At 34.2% G+C, this 23,174-nt stretch overlaps 1 protein-coding gene across 1 annotated transcript in view; it reads left to right on the top strand.

Moving 5' to 3' along the window:
* The window catches only part of LOC129229374 (protein tumorous imaginal discs, mitochondrial-like), a 100,599-nt gene that overhangs the window by 15,188 nt on the left and 62,237 nt on the right, over window positions 1-23,174 (top strand). The window contains exon 2 of the mRNA XM_054863666.1: window positions 5,759-5,892. Within this exon, the coding sequence (XP_054719641.1) occupies window positions 5,759-5,892 (134 nt within the window). The remainder of the gene's footprint in view (window positions 1-5,758; window positions 5,893-23,174) is intronic.

The raw sequence follows: 23,174 nt of genomic DNA, 5'->3' as shown, positions 1-23,174 counted from the left end.
CAATGTCTTCCAGGTTAACCCATTGATGATAATTAACATTACCATCAAAATGAGCAAATTTTGTATCAGTCAGTTCAATACCACAATTGGAGCACTTATGCTCAATACAGAATTCTGTCTGTTTAGCTTCTTCACATAAAGTTAGCTTACATAACTCTTTCACATTAAAAATTTGCAGCTGAAAAGATTTGTTTTGGAAAACTTGGGGAATTAATTCGATGTTCTCATGATAAATGCAGTAGCAAACTTCTTGATCCTTTTGAGTAGTAAGTAGCACATGCTTGGGTCTTTGCGTCGGAATTACAAAATTTCGAATGCTATGTTCATCCGTGGAAGAGCAATACAAAGAATATGCTTCATTTAAAGACATTTGCAAAAGCCTTTTTTGTCTTCTTTCTTTAACTTTGCCATCGCGTATCAAAATAAAATCTTTTACTCCAGGTAACATTCTACTGATATCATCACGCTCAAAAAATGCTGTAACATATGCAACTGTGCTTTCTGGAATTGCGTTAGCCCTTTGTTTTTTTCCGTGGAGTACATTAGATTTTCTTCTTGAACACTGTGATATAAGCTCTGCTTGTCTTTGTTTTGATAAACGTTTTACAATTTTTGTAAGTACTGATACCTTTTTTGGAGATTCTCTTGGTAAATTTTTATTTACTTTGCTAATTGCTTTCCCTAAAGCAGAAGGACTCGTATAGTTAGATGATTCCTCAGTAACATTCATTTCTCTTTTACTTGCTCTCCACTTGGCCTTCCTCTTCCTTTCTTTTTCCTTCTTCTTTTTATCCTCTGCTGCAGTTCTTACTGTCTGTTTTTTCTTTGCTGATCTCATTTTCCATCTTCCTCTTTCCTTTTCCTTCTGTGCTGTATGCATAGTTGGATCTGATTTTATCCTGTTTCTGTATTCTTTAGATCTTTCTGTAGCTGTTTTGGGCATCTTATTTTTAAAAAACAACCATTCAAAAATAACCTAAGTTATTAAACTAAAAAATGTAATATGAGATCAGGGCCGCGCCAAGCCTGATCGGCGCCGCCGTGCAAATGTCTTTCGAGCGCTTTTATACTCTGGCGTTCGAGGAAAATATAGTTAAAACCTGGTAGGAGGTTTTGTAGACAAATATAAATATTAAAAAAATAAGTTTGGCATTTAGTTTATAAAAGAAAAAAAAATGTGTGAATATTTAATTTCGCAATATGGTATACGTTTTTACTTCACATCTCGAAATTATTTTGAGTTCAGCAGCTCCTCTGATATGCTAATGCATTTTGGAAGAAGAAAATATATTAATATCTAAGTTAAAGCCACTTTGAATATTTATCTAATCGCTAAGTGATGAAAAATTAATAAAACTTTTATGCCTGTCAAAACATGACAACAGGAGCAGTGACGCAACTAAAAATAGGTTTTGGAGGCACAAATTTAAAAAAAAAAAATCTCTTTTAATAAGAGGGGTCCGGGGATTCTCCCTGGAAAGTTTTTGAAATTTGTAGTTAGAAAAATGCAATTTTACACGGTTTTTGGTGGTGTTATGGGGAAAAGGGTACAAGGCAATCTGCGGAAATTTATAGAAGTTGAAGCCTTAAAACAAAATTGTATAGTTCATATCTATAAACGTTAGAATAAGGAATGGAACTCTGAGATTCTACCCAATTGTTTTTTTTTTCTTTGAAAAATAGATAGAAATCAATTCCCCTTTTCTCCCCACTAATTTTTCGAAATTGAACAAAAACGCAATTAAATACAACTTTGAAGATTTTTACAAAAAGGGAATTCTGGAGCTCCCTCCTGGAATTTTTTTTCAAAATTAAAGTCCTGAAAACCTAAGCAGTATTCTATGATATTGGAAGAAATGGTTCAAAGGCTATTCTAACTTAGGTTTTTTAAAAGACTTATGAAAAACATAAGTTTTGATGATATTTAAGGAAGGAGGTTTGGAGGTCTTTGCCCGAATATTTCTGAAAATAGTCTTAAAAACGTGATTGTAAGACCATATTTTGTAACATTAGGGTCGGCAATCTTTCGAAATTGAAGCTCTAAAAATGCAATTTAAGTGATTTTCGAACGGAGTCTCAAGCGATGTTGTTTCGGATTCGGGAGCTTTCTCGAAATTTTGTGAAATTGAAGATCTGGAAACGAAATTTGAGATGCTCCGTAATGCTTTTAGCGGAGGGGGGGGGGGGGGGGAGAGCGATTCGGCAGAGTAGCATTTGGAAACTTTCTTATTTTCAGGCGAACTAGAAAAAAAATAAAGATATAGCACGGAGGGGGAGTAGCTGACCAATTTGTGGATATTAATGTTTTACCCCAACATCATTACTTTTTCCTTTTTAAAATCACTTTGTTGGACGCTCCCCCCCCCCTTCAAAAGTAAATATTTTTGAAAAACATTCAACTAGGCATTCTGGAGGGGAGGGGGAACGGGACGATGCAACCAAAGGCTGTCCTCTAGATCCCACCCCCCTCTGGTTGCGCCATGGAACAGGAAGTGACTGATTATATCTCTGAATTAAAGGAGATTTTAAAATTTGAAACTCTAACTTGCCATTAAAATGAATACTTCCAACTTACAAAATCGTTAAAAAGGCATTGAATTTAATGTCTAATACAAATACATTGTCCAAAACTCTCTCTTAAATTTAATCCACAAATAATTGAAGAAAAGGGGGATGGATGAATTGAGTAATTATGGTAAAGTCGTTACTTTTCGGAACTAAAAGTTAATCTAAATTATTGTCTAAAAAAAATGCATATTACGCACAAGTAAATAATATGCTAATGTGCCTACTGTATGTTTTAATGTATGATAACATGATGCAGTGGAATTACCAGGGACAGTAGTTAAAAATAACAAAAAGACATATTGCACAAATCATAACATATTCACCGCAAGAACAAAAGTAGGGAATAGCAAATTTCTTGCTCTGCTTCGTATGCTCAACCTTGTGAAATTATAGACATACCGAAATAACGTTCATGGCTCCACATATGAAGAAAAATGCCGATGTATGCATTAATTAGCATCACGCGTTTTCAGTGCAAAAGATTGCGCTTTTAAATAGCATATTCAGACACAAGGCATTTTTTCCCCTTATAGATAGGCAGCAAGGAGGATTGTTTGTTTTAATGAGCAGTATAATTTCACAGGTACTTTAATAGAAAAATAAAAAGTTTAATTTTATGTTTTTGGTTGGAGATTTTTTTTCTCATTCGGAGCATTTTTGTTTCGTAGAGCTCGGCGCCTTTTTGGCTCTGGCGCCGTCGTGCGCCGCACGACCTTGCACATGGGGATGGCGCGGCCCTGTATGAGATAATAGCAAGACAACTGATGGGAGACTAGAAAGCACATGCCTAAGTAAAGTGTGTTAGGGGGTTTCCAATGTTAATGCAAAGAGCAAATATACATAATAGTGCTGCCCTCTAGTACAAAAGCAAATAGTCATTAATTTTTGATGTGCATTATTGAATTTTTGTACTTCAAACAATGAGTAAACTGAAATAAAATTAAAAAGTGTCCCCTCCGCAACAATTTTAATCATCCTATATCTATAGAGATGCTTTGTATTTTTATATAAAGTTGAAATTAATCTATCACTTTAAGTTAGTATTTGATACTTTTCAAGTCAAAACTTTTTTGCAGTTTATTAAAAGGGTAAAAAAACTGAAAACTTCATCTTAAAATGTTTTGGAGGGGACAAGTAAAATTTTCTAGTTGCCTAAAATCATTAATTATTATTATTATTATTTATTGAAGGATTAAAAACACTTATGTTGTAAAAATTGAGGACCGAAATATTATTTCAGAAAGAAAATTATATGGTAAGTGCTTTCCACATAAATAGGATTAATTACTGTGTCCCCTCCTCAACACATTTTTTTCAAAAATGCAACTTCACTTCTAAATAACATTAAAAAACAAATAAATAACTACTTAATTTACCATTTTTCTGAAATTTCAAAATATATAGATTTTGAAAACGATGTTTTATTAGCTTTAGGCATTTTTTTTTAAATATGTGTTGGGACCAATCATTGTGGTTTCACCATAATGAGTGAATTTTCTTTTTATTTCAGTTAACATTGTTTTACCTCTTATAGTTATAAATGAACAGATTTGTTGCCATTGTTGAAACTGTTCCATCCATCTGTGCTTAAAATAACTCTTGCTGGCTTCATGTTTGTAAAATCTTTTCATGTCTTTCCTCAAGTGTCAAAGCTCTTAATTTCACAAGTGTATCTTCAGCCATTATTGAGCACTCAAAAATCGAAAAATATTATTATAGAGTAGTATTATCAATTAGTGGCAGTTTCAGAGCAAGTATCTTGTCTTGATAACCATATCCTTCAGTTTCTAAGAAAAGTGAACCTTCTGAAATACTAGAATTTCTGATATGGCAGTCACTATCTACGCTAGTTTCAGAATTACTTTCATTCGTAATTTTACTAATTTCACTCTCTTAACTAGCTTGGTCTCTTGAATTCGAAATTGAACTAAAAATCTTTCCTTCACATAACTCAAAAATCTTACAAAATACACTTTGAAGCCCACCTTTTCCCATGCTAGCCATCTGAATTCAATAATCAAAGTTCTGCTGATGAAAGAAATAAAAAAGAAAAGAGCGAAACTAGAAAATTAACTGAAATTAACATGAACTCTGTAATTATATATAAAAATCACACCTACGCATCTAGAGTCTTAAATCCCTAGACTTCTACAAAACACATTCAGAAATATTCAATCCTCTCCGCTGCCGCCCCACTCATGTATTAATCAGCTGGATATAATCATTCTTTTATTGCTTTGGAAAAAAACAAATGAGCTGGTGTCTTTTCAACTGTCAGTTTAAAGAGCAACGATTCCAGATTTGTTTATATTAATAAATTTATCCTTCTATCCTACCCATCAGGCAAATTTTAATTTTCATCCTGAAGTACCTGAGGTCAGGTTACAGCCATTTAGCATCATCAATTATCATTTAAAAATTCAAATAAATCGTTTGGTTTTAAAAACCAAACAAATTTAAAAATGTACCCATGTGACGTTGGTATGAATGCGTCAGTTAGAGTGTATTGCAGTAATGTGCCGCTAGGAAAATTAAAGAGGAATTGTTTCGTCACACCCGTGAGACGGAGGGGGCGGGGGGGGGGGGGGGGGTGCGAACCGGTTAATGTAGTGAATGATTGAAGTTATGCTGATGAAAAATATTAGGATATATCATGCTTATGTGTTAAATAGCATTCGTTGCTTTGTGGTGGAAGCTTCACTTCATATGCCAAAGGTCTAAAGTTTGATTCCCACCGGTACCCTGGGTGTCCTTCCTTTTGTGTTGTCAATATTTCCAGTTTTTGACTGGAGTAAAGGGGCTTTTTACGTGGTCCTCAATGCATGTGATGCTGATTTGCTTCTGTTTGAATTAAAAAAGTAATAATAAAGATAGCAAGACTAAAAAAGAAAAAAAAAAACAGCTGCATTATATCAATTGTCACTTTTTTGTAAGCATGTATTTCTAATTCCTTAACTGTTAACTTGAAAGGAATAATGTTCTTCTCTTTTTGGTAGTTGTATTTTGTTAGGCCCTAGTTTATTTTATTCTCCCCCACCCCCTTTTTAGAAACTATCATACCATTGTTTGAAATGATTTAGGACACGTGAACTTCTTTTATGGTTCTGATGTGAAGCTTTTTTTTTTTTTGAGCATGAGATATATTTTACTTGTTTATATTTTATCTTTCTAATGTTTTATTTTTTTTCAGGATGTCTACCTTATCAATTTAATTGCAGATCATTTCATGTATCTCATCACAGTCTTTCTAGAGCAGATCTGTATAAAGTATTAGGTGTGTCAAGGAATGCTAGTCAAAATGAAATAAAGAAGGCTTATTACCAGGTAATTTCTGTTCACTGTTTGCTGTTACACTTTAAAAGAAATGCTTCTTGATGGGGAAAAATAATATTAAATTAACAAGTTTTGTTATTAGCAAGATTAATCTGCTTATTATAATACTCAGGTCCAAAATTATCTTTACATGCATAAATTCAAGGATTACTCAGAAACTGAACTATAAACTTGTGATTTTTTGTGGAATGTTTCATAGCACTATGACCAGGGTGCGCCGATATATATCATGGTATATATAATGATATATATCTGATATTTATTTTGAAAATATGATATTTTATTATTTTTTATATTTACAGGGTGCCAACTAATCTGCATTTTGCGGAGTTACCCCGCAAAAGAGGCGAAACTCCGCGGCTCCGCAAGGACGTTCTTTTGCACCACATTTCCCAGCCAGAAATTTTCAAGCTCAAATTTTCTATTTGAGCTTGAAAATTACTTATCTCATAATAAACATGTAAACATGGGAAATTAAAAATGCTTCTTCTCAAAGATTGAAATGGTGTTTAAAGTGTTCTATTAATTTAAAAATAATTATTTTTTTATACTCGTGCTTAAAATGATTTATTAAAGCTATAAAATAATTTTAGATAAGTGGTTTTAGTTATTTTTATTGATTTTTATACAAAGTACCGCATTGCTCCGCAAAATTTCCAATCGCTCCTCAAAATCACCACAGATGCTCCTCAAATTGTTTCTCTAAGGTTGGCAACCCTGTATTGATGTTTTCAACCATGCTATTTTCAGTATAAAAATTATATTAATCATAGTAATATTGTTCATTTATTTTTCAAAATAAGCAAAAAGTTATGTACTATATTTTTAAGATGTATTAATGCATCATTAATATAACAAAATAACATAGTTTTCCTTTTTTATTTTATATTCATAAAAATATTAGTAATGTAACAATTTTAATTCCGATTAAAATAGCTTAATATTAAACGTTGGTCTGAAAAAAAAAAGACATCCTATGACTGCACCTATTAATACATACTTTTTATTTCTCAATTATATTATAACTGTAAATCTAGCTAACAGAAAAAAAATGCGTAAAACCGCTAATGATAAATTAATTCCATTAAAATTGATTAAAATGTCAAATGAAATGTTAGATATAAATAATAAAAGAAACCTTAATTTTAAGTCTATTTTCTTACATTGTTATTACAATATGTAAAGAGTGTTTTGAAGATGCATTTACTATTTTGAAGACTTGAGTTTGAGCTGATTGAAAATATCGGATATATATCAAAATATGCGATATATATCAAAATACCAGATATTTTTTATATTTTCGCACCCTGACTATGACACATAAATAACAAAGGAAAAAGGTGAGGGCATTGCACATAATACAAAATTCTGGCAGGAAACATGAAAAATGGTAATAAAATATGGAAAAACAATCTAAGAAAAAAAGGAATAACGTAGAACAGAATTAAGCCTTACAATTTTAATGCGGAATATGATCTCTCTTGACTTGTACACGCATATCACAAAGTGTTTTCATGCTGGTAATATCATTATTAACCTCAGTTTGGGGAATTAATGTTCCACTCTTCAAGTAATGCCGTCTTCAGAGCATTTGCAGTTCAAGGAGGATGAGGTAGAGCCATAAGTTCTCTATCGAGTTCAGATCAGGAGACTTTGCCGGCCACGGTATTTGCTCAATGCCTTCACTTTCAAGGAAGTCGTCAACAAGCGTTGCTCGATGTGGATGAGCATTATTGTCCATAAATAAAAAGTCAGGTCCATATGTACTTCTGAAAAATCTGACATAAGGCTCTAGGACCACATCCTGATACCTCTCGCTGGTCACAGAGCCACTGTCGAAAACGTTTAGGGGCGTTTGTCCATTGATCATCATTCCTCCCAATACCATCATGCCTGTACAACCAAAATAATCACGTTCCATAATGTTTGTGGGATGATTTTGTGTTCCTGACTGCCTTCACATGTAAACCCATTAAGAATCACCTGAAAAACTAAACCTCGACTCATCAGTAAACAGAACATGGGACCATTGGTGTGCACTCCAGTTCTGATGTGCTCTGCACCGATTCCAGTGTTCCCTCTTACGTTGTGTGGACAGTGAAAAACATACCCTTGGCCTCCTCGCATAAAGACCTGTACCAGTAAGCCTTCTGTATACTGTTTGCCAGTGGTGACTACAAGCTCTGAAGCTGAATGGCGAGCAATAGATTTCCTGTACGACGGGCAGTTAGTAACAAATATCGATCTTCAGCAGCAGTTGTCATTCGTTTATGGCCTTGTCCAGCCCTTCCCAGGGCCTGATTAAGATGTCAGGGGGCCCTAGGCCAACCACTTTTCTGGGGCCCCTCCGTAGCCAACATAAACTTGAATGGAAAACCAGGAGTGACGACTCCAGCAGAATGTGGTGCTCCAGTTCTCATACAAAATATTTATTGAGGTACAGTGAACTAGCACTTTATGTAAGTAGAAGAAAAGGGAAATAAAATTAAAGTATTAATCTCTTGTTTGCACTGTTATGTTTCTATAACCATCTCCAACTCTTTTTTAACTTGTAACTTCAGCACCACCAAAAAGTTTCAAAATTCTATGCCACTGCAGAAAATGAATATCTTTTCAAGTTTGATCCAAACAGTAAAAATTTAAAAATAGATGGGAAATTTGAATAGAAAAACAGTTTGGGAGAAATATATATTGTTATTAAGAGGGTTGACATTAAAGAGGTTTGCGATTGTGTTTATCTTAATAATGTCCTTACTATAAGGTACAAAAATTTTACATGCATACCTTTATTGTAGTTTATTCACTTTAAGCTAATGTTTCTATTTTGCAATTAAATGTTAAATTACTATTAGAACCTAATAAAAAAAGTATTAAATTACAAAGATTTGTTTAAAAATATATATTTGAATCATGACATTTAGTAATATAACTGCAAAATTAGAAATACTGAAATATCAAATTAAGTAAGAAGATTCATCTTAAATGTAATTTCGATTAACATAGTTACATTTAATAATTTAAGCAACTTAAGCACATTCGTGTGATCATTGAAATATAACATGATTTAACTTAAGTGATCTACATAGAGCATAAATTGGAAAGGTAAAAAATAGAAGTGTGACCTTTTGAAAATTTATTTTTTGGAAATTTTTCCAATATATGAATAATCTGTCTTTTTCATGAATTACATTCGTAATCATGAATGATTTGTGTTTAATCTGAAGCAGTTATATAAAGACCCAATGAATTATCACCATTAAATATGATAGATTGAATAAAATAATAAAATTTACAAAAACAATAGATTTATTTTTATTTCGTGATAAACTATTCAATTTTTTAAAATACAAACCAAGATTTAAAAAAATATGAGAACTAATATTTATACAGTAATTATATGGCACACTTTTAAGGAAAACTGATATCTTATATGTGTATGAACTTTTAATTAACATTGAGAAGATGCACCAAAAATTTATACCTTACCACAGAAGAGTGATAATACTATACAGACTTCAAAACACAGTTAACTAAACATTTGATGTAAAAAAAATATTTTTCATTGTTTCATAATGAATTCGTATAAACCAAAACAAATAAATGGGTGAAGATTATTATCATAAAAAAACTCAGCATAAAATACTATTCATATGTTACATATTTATAATTTTTTATTCTTTTATTACGAGTCAGATCCACCACCAGCATGACTTAAAACTTAAAGAATATCATCCATTTCATTAATAAGTAAAATAATAATACCAGTTAAATAAGACATTTGAAGTAGAAATTGTAAAAACAAACAAATATTAAAACATTGGGTTGAAAATAAATTTAAAAAAAACTTACTAATTATCCACAGCGAAATGGCAGTCTGTTAGAGCAGAAGACTCAAGTACTTAGCAGGAATTTATTTAAATAAAAAAAAAAAAAAAAAAAATGATTTTATCAAAAATCTAAGTGTTTTCTCTGAGTTGAACTTTTATCTCCTTCATTTTCAAACTACTAAGAAATTAGAAACAGAATCTTTTTGAAATTTTTGAATTTTAATAAATATATTCTTAATTTAAAAAAATGGCATGATTCTCAAAATACATGATGAATGAGATAAATCTAATTATTAAATTAGCTTTGAATGTTGCCTAACTTAAAAAGACTTAATTCCTGCTTATTTTATAACATTTCTATTCAATATTCAGCTGGAGACAAAATACCCTTATACAACTATTATACCAAAAAAAAAAAAAAAACTGCAATTGAATTTAAATCTAAGACTTCTTGCAAATGCTGACCTAAACTGAATAATAATAATAATAGTAGTAACAATTGGGAATATAATGTTATATATTATTAGTCAAATAAGCATAAATAAAAGCAAAGTAGTAATAGTAAGTTTATTATTCCTTAGATCTAGCAATTATGTTGTTAAATTTATATTAGTACGTTTCAAATTTAGTTTAAATTGAATTTTTATTTAAAAAATCAGATTTAACATTAAAAATCTACTTTTCTGTTTTTCCCCTCAATAAAAATCTTGCTTTTTTAAACCCTGCTACTTAGTAATGTTTTTCTTCTAGATTTTTTGTCAGCGAATTCATCAATCACATCATCAAATTTTAATCGGGAAGTTATTTCGCTTTCGATGCTTAGTATAGCAAAACTTTGCAAATTATCCTGTGATACTGAACTTCTTAGTCTATTTTTTATTCTTTTTAAGACTGAAAAGGATCTTTCACTTGAGCAATTACTCAGTGGAACAGTCAAAAAGATCCTTAGTGCTGTTTCCACATCAGGAATAGTATGGGAAAGGTTTAAAGCCTTCATACTCTGTAAACACTCTCCCGGACAACTTTGCTTCTCTAAAAATGGTTTGAACTGCTGAAACTCATCTGGAAAACTCTCATCAATATCCATGTAATAGAACTTCTGGAACTTTTGTGCAGGCATTGTTGTCTCAGATCCACTTATGTCATTGGTTAGAAAACCAAACCTTTCTTCAAGATAAGCGTATGCTTCCATTCTTCTACGAAGTTGAGACTGAAGAGCATCATAAATTACATAATGGCATGTAATTCTAAATGTGTCTTTGAGAGTAAGACAACTCTGTGTTTCGGGCTTCTCATCGAGTTTTCGTGGAATGCATTTTTTTCTCTGCTCAGTGTAAGATGCTTCTTCAACTAAAGATTTTGCTTCGACTTCCCACGTGTCAAAATTGTCCCTTAATGTGCTTATGAATTGAATAAGGGAATCATACAATGGGACAAGGGAAGAAATGTGCAAAGAACTGCTTTGCAAAGTTTTGTTGGTTTTATCAACACGCTGTAGAATTGTGTCCCATATAATAACCATCAAAGCTGTCTCGAGCTTTTCCATCTTTCCGTGCAAGCTCTGTGCTTCATGTCGAGTTGCTGCCAATTCTTTTTCATTTTCTGCAATCTCATTCAGAGCTTGCCGAATTAAAATATACCCTTCTGGTAGGGCCTTAGTAGCATCAGAAGACCATCTTGTGCCTGATCTTGATTTCATTTTTAATGTATTCTTTGACTTTGATAATATTTGATTCAAAATCTGCCATCTGTTAGTGGACCCAGAAAAAAAATTATATATATTTTGCACAATGCCAAAGAATGATACAGCTTGATGACAGGATTCTACAGCATTTTCCCCCACAAGATTGAGGGAATGAGCAGAACGAGGCACAAAATCTACTAATGGAGATACGTCTTTAATTCTGGCCTGTAACCCGGCGTATGGACCAGACATATTGCTTGCATTGTCGCATGACTGGCCTCTACAGTCCATAATGTTTAAATTCAAACTATCAAGCAAATCTAAAATACAAGTTGATAGTGAAAATGAATCGTGACGATTTAGTGGCACAAATTTTATAATTCGCTCTTTTGGTTCTCCTTTTTCATTTACATACCTTAAAACAATTGCCAGTTGATCTATATGGGTTATGTCAAGGGTTGAATCTACTATCAGTCCAAAATATTTTGCTTTTCTTACTTCTGACAATATGTGGCACAAAACTCTGTGAGACATTAGCTGCAAGAGCTCCGTAACAATTGTCGAAGAAAGGTAACTGACATTTCCCTTTCCTGGGTTACCTTTTTTGGCCAAGTGATCTGCAAGAAATGGGTCGAATTTTGCTAAAAGTTCCATGCAGCCAAGAAAGTTTCCATTACACTGGGTAACAAAAAAATATTTTTTTAAAATCGTCGAGGGTTTTCCAACTGAATTAGACTAATATTGATGCCCTGAGTCCGAAAATACCATGGTTTTGTTCAATCAGGTCAGGATATTTAGACCGGGATCTGAAGGGGGTTGAGCATACATGGAAAGGCTGACGCAATATTATTTCTGATTATTGTTACAGGCGCGATGGTGATTATGAAACCACATGTCGTCGCCCCCCTGGGTGGTCGACAACCCCGGAATAGGGGGGAAAGCAGTGGGGGAGCCGTTTCCTATAACACTCATAACTCGCGAACTATTTGAGATAAAACACTGAAAAAAGTGGCAATCGACGCAACAAAACAAGGGCTTCATAAAAGCTAAATATGATTATGGACCTATCTTTGTTGGTTTCTGAGTAAAATTCCATTTTTCGCAAACAAGCAAAATTTTTGAATAAAATGCGCAAAACAAACTTTTTTTGACCAAAATAAATTCCAAATCGAAATTGTTTGATTTTTTTTTTCAAATGAAGTCCAAAATATCATTATTCAGCTTGTTAAAATCATTTAAGTACTGTTAACGCGTTGAAAACAAAATGACAGTAGCAAGTTCGAACACGATTTGTATTATAGTTCAGGATCTGAAGGGGTATTTTGATTATGCATGGAAGACCTGAAGCAAAATTATTTCTGATTAATGTCACAGGCACTATAGTGATTATGAAACCACATGTCTTCGCCCCCCTGGATGGTCGAGATCCCCGGGGGAGGGGGAAAAGCAGTGGGGGGAGCCGTTTGCTAAAACACTCATAACTCGCGAACTATTTGAAATGAAACACTGAAAAAAGTGGCAATCGACGCAACAAAACAAGGGCTTCATAAAAGTTAAATATGACTATGATCATATCTTTGTTAATTTCTGAGTAAAATTCTTATTTTTCGCAAACAAGCAAAAAAATTTGAAAAAAATACGCATTTTTTTTTAAATTATCAAAATTATTTAACTGTTTAAGGAACCAATAAAATCTGAAATATCATTATACAGTTTGTTTAAAATTACTTAAATATTATCAAAGCGTTGAAAAGTGAAATAAAAGCAAGCTCAAAAAGCATTTGAGGTAATTCACAAAAGGAAAAAAAAAAAAACAAGTTTGTGCTATGTACCTTGAAGACTCGACATAAACCAAAGTAAATTTTGTGGCTCTCCTGTTTTGGCGGTTTTATTTCGTAACATTATCAAAACAATGTCCCAGTTAAGTAATTACTTAACCTTTAACGCATTATAGCTGCTTAGTATGGGTCACAATGGGACTTTTTTAAAAATTAAAACATGCAAGTTTGCAAGTACGAAGTAATTACGGAAAGGATAAATGATCATGATAACCCTTTTGCAGATTTTACACCTGAGTTATGAAATATAGTGAGCGAGGCTATTGCCACATAAGCAGCATCAAAATTTTAGTGGAACGTTAAAGAAAATGTGAATAGTCTCTTATCTAGAGAAGTCCTGCAATGGCAATGTCTTCAATAGCGACTGCAAAACAGCAAAAGAAAACCAAAAAACATTTAACCTGGGAAACGTTAACTCAAAAGTGATGTTAGTACATCTAAAAATCATTCCCATACAATAAGCCCAATGCTAGGTTAGGTTCATCAGAATGGTTCACTGAAGCAAAGCGCGAAGTCCGATTTCGTGAATGTAATTGAAAATGATACTTCTTGCAGCAAAACTCTGGAAGAAGCACCCTATTTTAAGAACAAAGTTCAAGTTATCGAAGGAATGAATTACTCTGGTCCATATTGTCCCAAACACTACTTTCAAATGTAGCAAAGATTTTGCAGGTCTCCAAATAAAAAATAATAAAATTTTCTCTCCAATAGTCAAACTATACGAGTGGACCTTAAACACAATCGGTACATCTCACTGTCGTTTTCATAACTTGAAAACCAGAAGTTCCGGAAAGTACATTACAATAATTTCTTGTCATTTCCATCAGAAATAAATATAATATCAGCTTTTTACCATGCTCCTGCAATTCTTTCCAGCATGTGCTAAGAAGTATTGCTCAACTGTACTATTGAATCAATTCCCCTGTACCTTAGCAGTGCCTTTAGATGTAACCAAGTTTGGGTTTCACTTGAATGAAAATAAAACAATAAAGCCCCACACCTTATGATGCAGCCAGTGTTACCAGAGAGTTTAATCCACCCTGCGCAGGCAAGAACTGTAAATAATCTTGTAATTGTTTTATTAATAATTCATCTTGCTGTAAATACTGTTCTTTTAAGACTAAAGCAAAAACCCGTAAACTACAAAATACTCGGAAGAGAACGATTCAATAGAACAATTACAAGTCAACAAAAAAGAGCATGATCCAGCTTTCAGAATTTCTGATGTATTAATGCTTTATGTATGCATATTGATATTCTAAAATTATTTTTTAATACGCATTATTTTACTAATTTTATTTAATTAGTTTTTTTAGAACTCTAGTGTATAATTTTATACTTATATTCGTTTTCATAAAAGCTAAAGCTTCTCATTTTTTATATTTATTTAGTACATATTATTTCTTGTATCATTTTTCTTTGTTGAGTAAATTATAAAAAGCAATATCCGCAAAACAATACCCGCAATATTCTTTTGTGCAAATTGAAAACACAAATTAATAGAAATAAATTAAATTTATATTTGAATTGAAACTACTCTGGGCCTGGTTCCCTAGTTTATCTCAAATTTAAAGCAATATATAACAAAATTAAATCCATAGTTAAATACTTTGCAATTAGAATAAGTTTGTAAACTGAAGAATAAATAGTTCGTCATAAGGATAATAAGGCTATTTTTTTTCTCCTTAGCATACTGCCGTTTTATTCAATGCGCTAACTTAGGCAAGTGCTTGCATTTTCTATTTCGCTTTTTAACGCTCACGTTGGTAATAATTAAGTAGTCTTAAACAAAATGAATAATGAAATTTCAGGTTTTATTAATTCCCTAAACGGTTAAATAATTTTTTAAAAAAACTTATCTTTGAAAAAAAAGCTTTTCGTATTTTATTCAAAATTTTTGCATGGCTGCTAAAAATGGAATTTTAATTAAAAACCAACAAAGATAAGACCATAAACATATTTTGGTTTTTCAAGACCCTGTTCTGTTGCATCTTTTGCCACTTTTTTCAGTATTTTATTTCAAATAGTTCGCGAGTTATGAGTGTTTTAGCAAACGGCTCCCCCCACTGCTTTCCCCCCTCCCCCGGGGTTGTCGACCACCCAGGGGAGGGGGGCGAAGACATGTGGTTTCATATTCACTATAGTGCCTGTGACATTAATCAGAAATAATTTTGCGTCAGGTCTTCCATGCATGCTCAAAATACCCCTTCAGATCCTGAACTATAATGCAAATCGTGTTCGAGTTTGCTACTGTCATTTTGTTTTTCAATGAGTTAACAGTACTTAAATGATTTTAACAAACTGAATAATGATATTTTGGACATTATTCGAAAAAAAAATCAAACAATTTTGATTTGGAATTTATTTTGGTCAAAAAAAGTTTGTTTTGCGCATTTTAGTCAAAAATTTTGCTTGTTTGCGAAAAATGGAATTTTACTCAGAAACCAACAAAGATAGGTGCATAATTATATTTAGCTTTTATGAAGCCCTTGTTTTGTTGCGTCGATTGCCACTTTTTTCAATGTTTTATCTCAAATAGTTCGCGAGTTATGAGTGTTTTAGGAAACGGCTCCCCCACTGCTTTCCCCCCTCCCCCGGGGTTGTCGACCACCCAGGGGGGCGACGACATGTGGTTTCATAATCACCATCGTGCCTGTAACAATAACCAGAAATAAAATTGCGTCAGCCTTTCCATGTATGCTCAACCCCCTTCAGATCCTGGACTAATTAGGATACAGATATTTTTAAAAGTCGATGTTTCGCCAAAAAACCAACTTCTGCGATTCATCAGCTGAGAAACCCCTGACGATTTTTTCGGTTTTTCTTAGGAAATAAAAGTCAACATATGCAAATTATTTCAGTTTTTATTTAATCTAAGAAATTTGATAAGCATATTATCATAATATTAGTATAAGAATGAGCGTAATGAGACACAAAAGTGTAGAGTTTACGGCATAAATCGGCGTTTCTTCGATTTCCGTTTGTGAGCAGCCGCTGGGTTGTCTCTCTTCAGCGACCAGCAGTAGTCCGCCATCATGACTGCGTCCCACCTCCCCTGGTACCTCTCCTCCATTTGGCGCATGTCTTGATGGAACCTTTCACCTTGCTCGTCACTCATCGCCCCAAGGTTTTCAGGAAACTTCTCCATATGTGAGAACAAGAAGTGCATCTTTATACTCATCAAACACCCCAGTTTCTGAAAGGCCTCTATCATGCTGCTGACGAGTGTGGCGTGGTTTGCTGCCTTCGTGTTCCCCAGGAAGTTGTTCACCACCTGCACAAACGATTTCCACGCAGCGCACTCTAGTGTGTTCATGGAGTTTTCAAACTCTGTGTCCTTTATCAGCTGCCGTATCTGTGGGCCATCGAAAATGCCGGCCTTCAGCTTCTCAATGGTCAGTCGAGGAAAGGCTTTGCACAGGTAGTTGAAGCATTTCCCATCCTTGTCCAGAGCGTGCGTGAACTGTTTCATTAACCCTAGCTTCGTATGTAGTGGTGGGATCAATATCTTCTCCCGGTCAACAAGAGGTTCATTTATGATGTTTCTCGCCCCAGGTACTAACTGCTCTCGTGCCGGCCATTCTTTCTTTACATAGTGGTGGGCTCTGTCTCGACTGTCCCACATACATATAAAGCATGGGTACTTCGTGAACCCGGACTGTTGACCAAGTAGAAAGTTCACCATCTTGAAGTCGACACAGATGATCCATTGGTGCTGCTCATATTGGATTTTGTCGAGCACGTACATCACTGCTTCATATTTCTCTACAAGAGTTGTGGAGTGCGCAAGAGGGATTGAGGCGAACTGGTTCCCGTTGTTGAGGAGCACACACTTCAAAGAGCGCTTACAGCTGTCAATAAACAGTCGCCAATCTCTCGGATCGTATTGAGGAGCCCCGAGTTTAACAAGAAGACCCGCGACATCTCGGCAGTACACTAGGTCTTCCTCCTGGCAGAAGTAGCCCATGTAGTTCTCATGCCTTGTACGAAAGTAAGTGATACGCGCGTCCTCGCCAAGTAGATTTTTCTCTTTGAGTCTGGAGGCCAACAGCTCGGAGGAAGTCTTTGACAAGCTGAGATCCCGAACAAGATCATTAAGCTCACATTGTGAAAAGGGCTGCGGACCGTCGCGTGCTTCATACTCTTCTGCATATCCTCCCTCGTCTGTACTGGTAGTGGTGGCCTCGTCGTCGCTGTCAGGAAGCTCTGTGAACAATAGTACAGGAATTTCTTCGCAGTGAGCAACTGGACGGCGGGCAGATGGAAGGTCGGGGTACTGGAGCCTGTGCCGATTCTTCCGGTTGATACCAGTAGTATTGATAGCGCAGAAGTAACAATCCGATGCATGGTCAAACGGCTCCCTCCAAACCATCGGAATCCCAAACTTCAGTGAAGTTTTCGTGCCCTTCGCCCACCGCCGTAGGTATTCCACGCACGTCTTGCACACCTTGTGGGGTGCCCAGGACTTATCTTGGTCACCCAGCTTGACTTTAAAGTAAGCCTGGTAGGCGCTCTTCACAAAGCCTGTGATGTTCTTCCTGTCCACTGACAGCGTGTATTCTCCGCAGATGTAGCAGAAAACGTCAGGATTATTCATGCATGAACGTCGAGCAGAAGCCATATTAATAACCTGAAATAGTAATAGAAATATGTAGCCTACTTTCAGATAATAAATTTACGAATAAGTTAATTTTGTAATTACATAGATTGAACTCAAAACCCCTATTACTAGCATATTGAAACGTATATAGGCATATGGCTGTATCTCAAAAAGTTGACCTGATACAGCAAAATCAATGTGATGTTCTAACTCAGGACACCAAAATTAGTCTAAATCAACTGAGAAACCCCAGACAATTTTTTGGCTGTTACCCAGTGTTATTGGTTGACCCAACAGTTTCATCACTACCGAAAAAGGGAAGCCCTCGCTCAGTCAGGAATTTTATTGTTTCTACCACTCGAACGAGCACATTCCGCCAATATGAGCATTCTTTCTCCTGCTCATAAATCATCTGTTTGTCAATTCGGCATGAAGAAACTGCACGAACAGACAACAAACACACACTATCTCTGTGTGTTTGAGAGTTTTCATGGTTCTCAGTCTCACGGCTATATTTTTCCAATCGGAAAAGCCTTCAGCACAAAGTGCTTGTTTGCTTGCTGAAAAAAGTTTGCAGGCATAACAAAATACAGCCGCCTTTGATGGGGAATATATGAGCAAATCCCTGCTAACTTTTTCGTTGTTGTTTTTATTAAATCTGAAAAAATTATGCTCCGTCAAAACGCGACTTTTATCAGAACAAAGTCTTTTTGAATTGTGGATTTCAGAAATATTTTGATTTGGTTTTTTTGTGGCATATACGTCTCGCATTTCATCTATTATAATTTCAGGCCAAAGCGCTGGATCATCTGAATAGGGTTGAGCAACTAAAGCACTAGCATCTTTATCTTCTCTTGATGTATATTTTTCCTGGGATTCTTTGCAATTTACTTCTTTATCTTTCTCCTGTCCTATATCAAGATCTTCAAAGTTTGAATTTTGAGCAATAGTAATTCGCTCTTCATCAGAACTACAAACTTCATTTTCAATTTTGGTATTTTCATTACCAGGCCTTAAAAATTGGCGTATGCTATCTTGCATTTTTTTAGCATTTTGCTCATAATTTTTTTCTTCGATAGTTTCTGATAGCCAGATAAATATTTACGGGAAGACATTTTAATCAAATTTTCCACAAGGATAATAAGATTTCAAAATACTACTATCAAAAGCTGTTCATGCTCTGCAGTCACGTTGTTGTTTTCTTTTTTCTTTCTTACTGTTGCCACATGAATAAAAATATGTTCGAAGTAAACATTAGAGGGAGATACAGAGCGAGCGCATATGAGCGTACAGAAGTTGAACTTTCCGTGACGTCATGTCCATGGAACTGAAACGCTTGCACCTTTTTGCTTGTGTGATACATAAGAGGATGGCTCAGATTGTTTCATTTTTTGTAGTTAAGATAGTATTTTTTCACTTTTTTATTAGAACTTAAATAGGTTTTGCCATTTGGGGGCCCCCAGAAATCGGGGGCCCTAGGCTGCGGCCTAGTTGGCCTATTCGGTAATCAGGCCCTGGACAACAGTTCCCTTGTTTTCAAACTGTTTCCATAACGTAGAGACTGTCTGCCATGAAATGTTCAGACATTTGGCTACTTCTATGATAGGCTGCCCCGTTTCTAACAGCCGATGAGTCGCCACTTTATAGATTCTTTCTAATAATACTTCGAAGCCACAGAAAACTGATTTGAGCCCTTACACCCTGAAATCAAGCATTATATTACAGAGATTCACTAAGTGAATTTGTTTTACGCAAAGCGCTTAATTACGTATCGGATGACGTTAGCCGACATTTGCATATAACAGACTCGTTTGATAACTTTTGATTGGATAATGCTAGTTTGGCTTGTTTTTCACAAACTTTCTGCAAAAATAAATTACATTGGTTGGACATTTCATTGAATATAATTAATTATGTATATTTAAAGATAATTTTGGACATGAGTGTATATGTGTTCTGTGTCCCAACAAAATTATAGGAGTGATAACATTGAGATTTGATAAAATTAGTTCTTATTGAAGACTAGCATTTCAAAATCTCAAATGTAATATTTTAAAATTGAATCTAAAAAATCATTTAATGTTTCTCTGTTTCTTGAGTTTTTACATGTGTTTTTATGCTTTACTACGTCTGATAATGTCTATTACAGAAAATAGGTTTTCAAAAGCCTTCCGTTGCAGTATTTACTTTGGTCGATAGCAAAACTTCTGATCCATTCCTTCGCTTGAAATATACTATGAAACTTATTGTTATACATAGTTCTAAGTGTTTAGATTACATATAAAAGTAAATAATTTTGATTAACATCAATTTTCTGGAGAAGTTTAAGCATTTTTGAAACTAGTATTTTTTAATTTAGATTTTAGACAAATTTGTGGAAGCATTCATTTTAATGAATAACTGAAAAACTAGGTGATCTTTTTTTTTTGCCAAGTTTTTTGACGTCAAAGGATAAGCTTTATTTTTTCCCTTTTGATTATAGTTCCCCCCTTCCTTACATTTCCAGACTGGTGAATTATTACTGTCTAAAATTTCATGACCACCCAATTTTTAGCCTACTTTCCCAGTAAAAGTTAGAGAAAGAAGAAAAAAGCATGAAAGAAGGCTTAATGCATCTTGAAAGTATCGCAAAAAACAAAAAAAAGTCGAAAAAAAAAAATCAAATAAATATCGAAAAATTAAAAATTGGCAAGTATGGTATTGATATGGAAAAAAATGTTTTCCGGTCGGGGTCTGTCTACCCTTCCCCCCCCCCCAATAACTTTTGAGTGAATAGTCTGATTCAAACAATTTATTTTTGTTCGAAAGATCTCAGCATGGACACCTTATTCCTTTATTTCACTTCTTTGTTTGAACTATTTTTTGTTCAATTTTTAACAGTTCAAAAAACCTTAACATTAGCACCTATGCAGAAATTCAAGGCAATTCCAAACTTAGAGGCGAGTTTGCTTCAAACAAACTGTGTAGGAAAACACTTTTGATGGAAAAAATGTATAGAAAATATCTTTTTGATTTGAACAATATTCCGTTCAATTTTGAACATACTGTTCATTCTTCGATGCATCATAATCACAGTACTGTCTACTATTGTGGTATAGTACCCTTGTGTGTAAAGTTACTTGGGACTTATTTGCACCAAAGTGCATGCTCTAAATTTCCAAACCAAATTTGCAAGTATAAATTTGCGAAAAGTCCACTAAAACCACCACTTCATTTTTACGAAGAGATCTTTTCAGTTATTTCAGAGCACCAAATTGATGTCTCATAATATGGACATGCTTCAAAAAAAGCCCAATTTCAGTGTGTGCCTTGTTGATTAATTCTTTTACTGTACAACCAATTTTTTATTTTGTTGTAATTCTAATTACTTTGTCTTCGCCATTTTTACGAGGCGTGTCCGTGAAATAAGTTCCATGAATTTTTTTCACATCAAAAAACTGGTTTAATTGCAAAGAAAAGAACATTTTTGGAAAGTTCAGTCTTACTTTTATTTTTCTACATAATTGCCGTTGCGTTCTATGCACTTCTGCATTTGAGACACCCACTTCTTCAAACCAGAATCATAGAACTCTGCCACCTGTCTGTGTAGAAAACTAACAACCGCGTTCTGTCATAGGCAGATTTAGGATTGAGTTCTTGGGGGGGGGGGGGGGGGGCGCAGGATTTTTTTTTTTTTTTTTTGAGCAACATAAGTTGTAATCAAGGCTGGATTTAGACTTATTACGGTCCAAAATTATTTCAGGTTGTTGGCCTCTTTTTGTTGTCCAGACAACTTTTGTGGTGGCAAAAGAGGCCATTAAAGCCTCCCCTTCCATGTTATTTTCTTTTCCTGTGATACATAAGGTCATGCCTTACTTTTTTTGTGTGTTTCGTGTTGCTTGCTGTCCTTTTGAATTGAACTTAAGAGGGAAAATGGTAAGTGGGGTATAAGATCTCGAATTTTAGAGGGTCCAGGGAAATTTTTGTAAAATAGATTTAAAACTCTGCATTTTGAAGGCTTATAAGGGGTGATTGGAACTTAGAAAAATCTCTGGAAAAAAGGGGCAAACATACTCTTTTGCAAATTACGATGATACCCAGTAAAAATTGTTTTTGAGCTGACAAATCAATGACAGCAGTACTCGGAGAGAAAAAGCAATTGAGAACAAATGATTATGCATTGATATTTGCTTACACCGGCTGTCGGCTCAATTCAATAAGTTCTTGATCACGCCTCCAACCCGCCCACAAATACAACAATGAATTAAATACGAAATGATCAATAGTAGAAAATGCTTTAAAAGAAATGGTGTACAGATTTCGAAAATAGGTAACAAGGTAACGTGCTGCTCATTTGGATGATTAATAATTTATACGCTTGATAATAAATAAAATTGAATTACACTTTGCTTAGGAATTCTAAAAACTGATGTAATTCTTTTCAAGGACCCAAGAACAATTATGATTATTTAAGGCACTTCATTTGCCCTTTCCAGTCTCTGAAATTTAGTACTAGACTGTTTAATTTTGCAGTATTGTTCTAACTTTGTAAGAGCAACTATTTTAAGTTTAAAAGATAAAAAACTATAAATTTCTCAATACACCACCTTTTTTTTCAATTACAAGTAGTGCAGAAAATAGAAGTACTGTAATTTTTTTCTTCAGGCTAGCCAGACTAACAATATGCAGAAGAAGTAAGATAAAAGCAAGCAATACAAAAGAGTTTGCAAAATACAGCATTCAGGATTAAATAAACAGCAAGATATGAAAGATGTGAGACGAAAAATTATCTCAAGTAATATGTTACAGAAACGTGAGAACCATGATTTTTACATTTTTGCTGCAGGATATCGCAAAGAACTGAATTTGACACATTTCGGCATTTCTCCCCCACCCCCGTCCCATTTGTTATAAATTTAAAAACTTATGGTTTATATCCACACTTGTCCTAATTTTCAAGCACTTTAAAATAATATATATTTTTTCAAGAAATTTTCTTTCTTTTTTTGGAGGGGGGAACAAATCATGAAATTTTTGTGAGATGAGGGCCTTCAACAAAGTGGCTGCCCTTAGCTATAGCTTGTTTAGTTTGTAGGTAAATGTTTTTTTTTTTTTAATCTCTGTTTTAGCTTCTAATTTGAAATAATTGTCGATTCTTTTTCAGTATTACAGCTGAACCCATGCTCGATCAGTCGATATTTTCACTTATATAGTACTTGCCCTAATCGTTTTCAGTTCAAAATAGTGATTTTTAACACATTTAAGCAACCCAAGTGACAGCTTTACTACATATAATACAGTGTACGCTGCCCCCCCCCCCCCCATCAGAAAAGGACATTCGCTAT

The sequence above is a fragment of the Uloborus diversus genome, chromosome 9 (genome assembly GCF_026930045.1).
Source record: "Uloborus diversus isolate 005 chromosome 9, Udiv.v.3.1, whole genome shotgun sequence".
Classification (NCBI taxonomy): domain Eukaryota; kingdom Metazoa; phylum Arthropoda; class Arachnida; order Araneae; family Uloboridae; genus Uloborus; species Uloborus diversus.
This window is presented reverse-complemented; position numbering and strand designations above follow the sequence as displayed.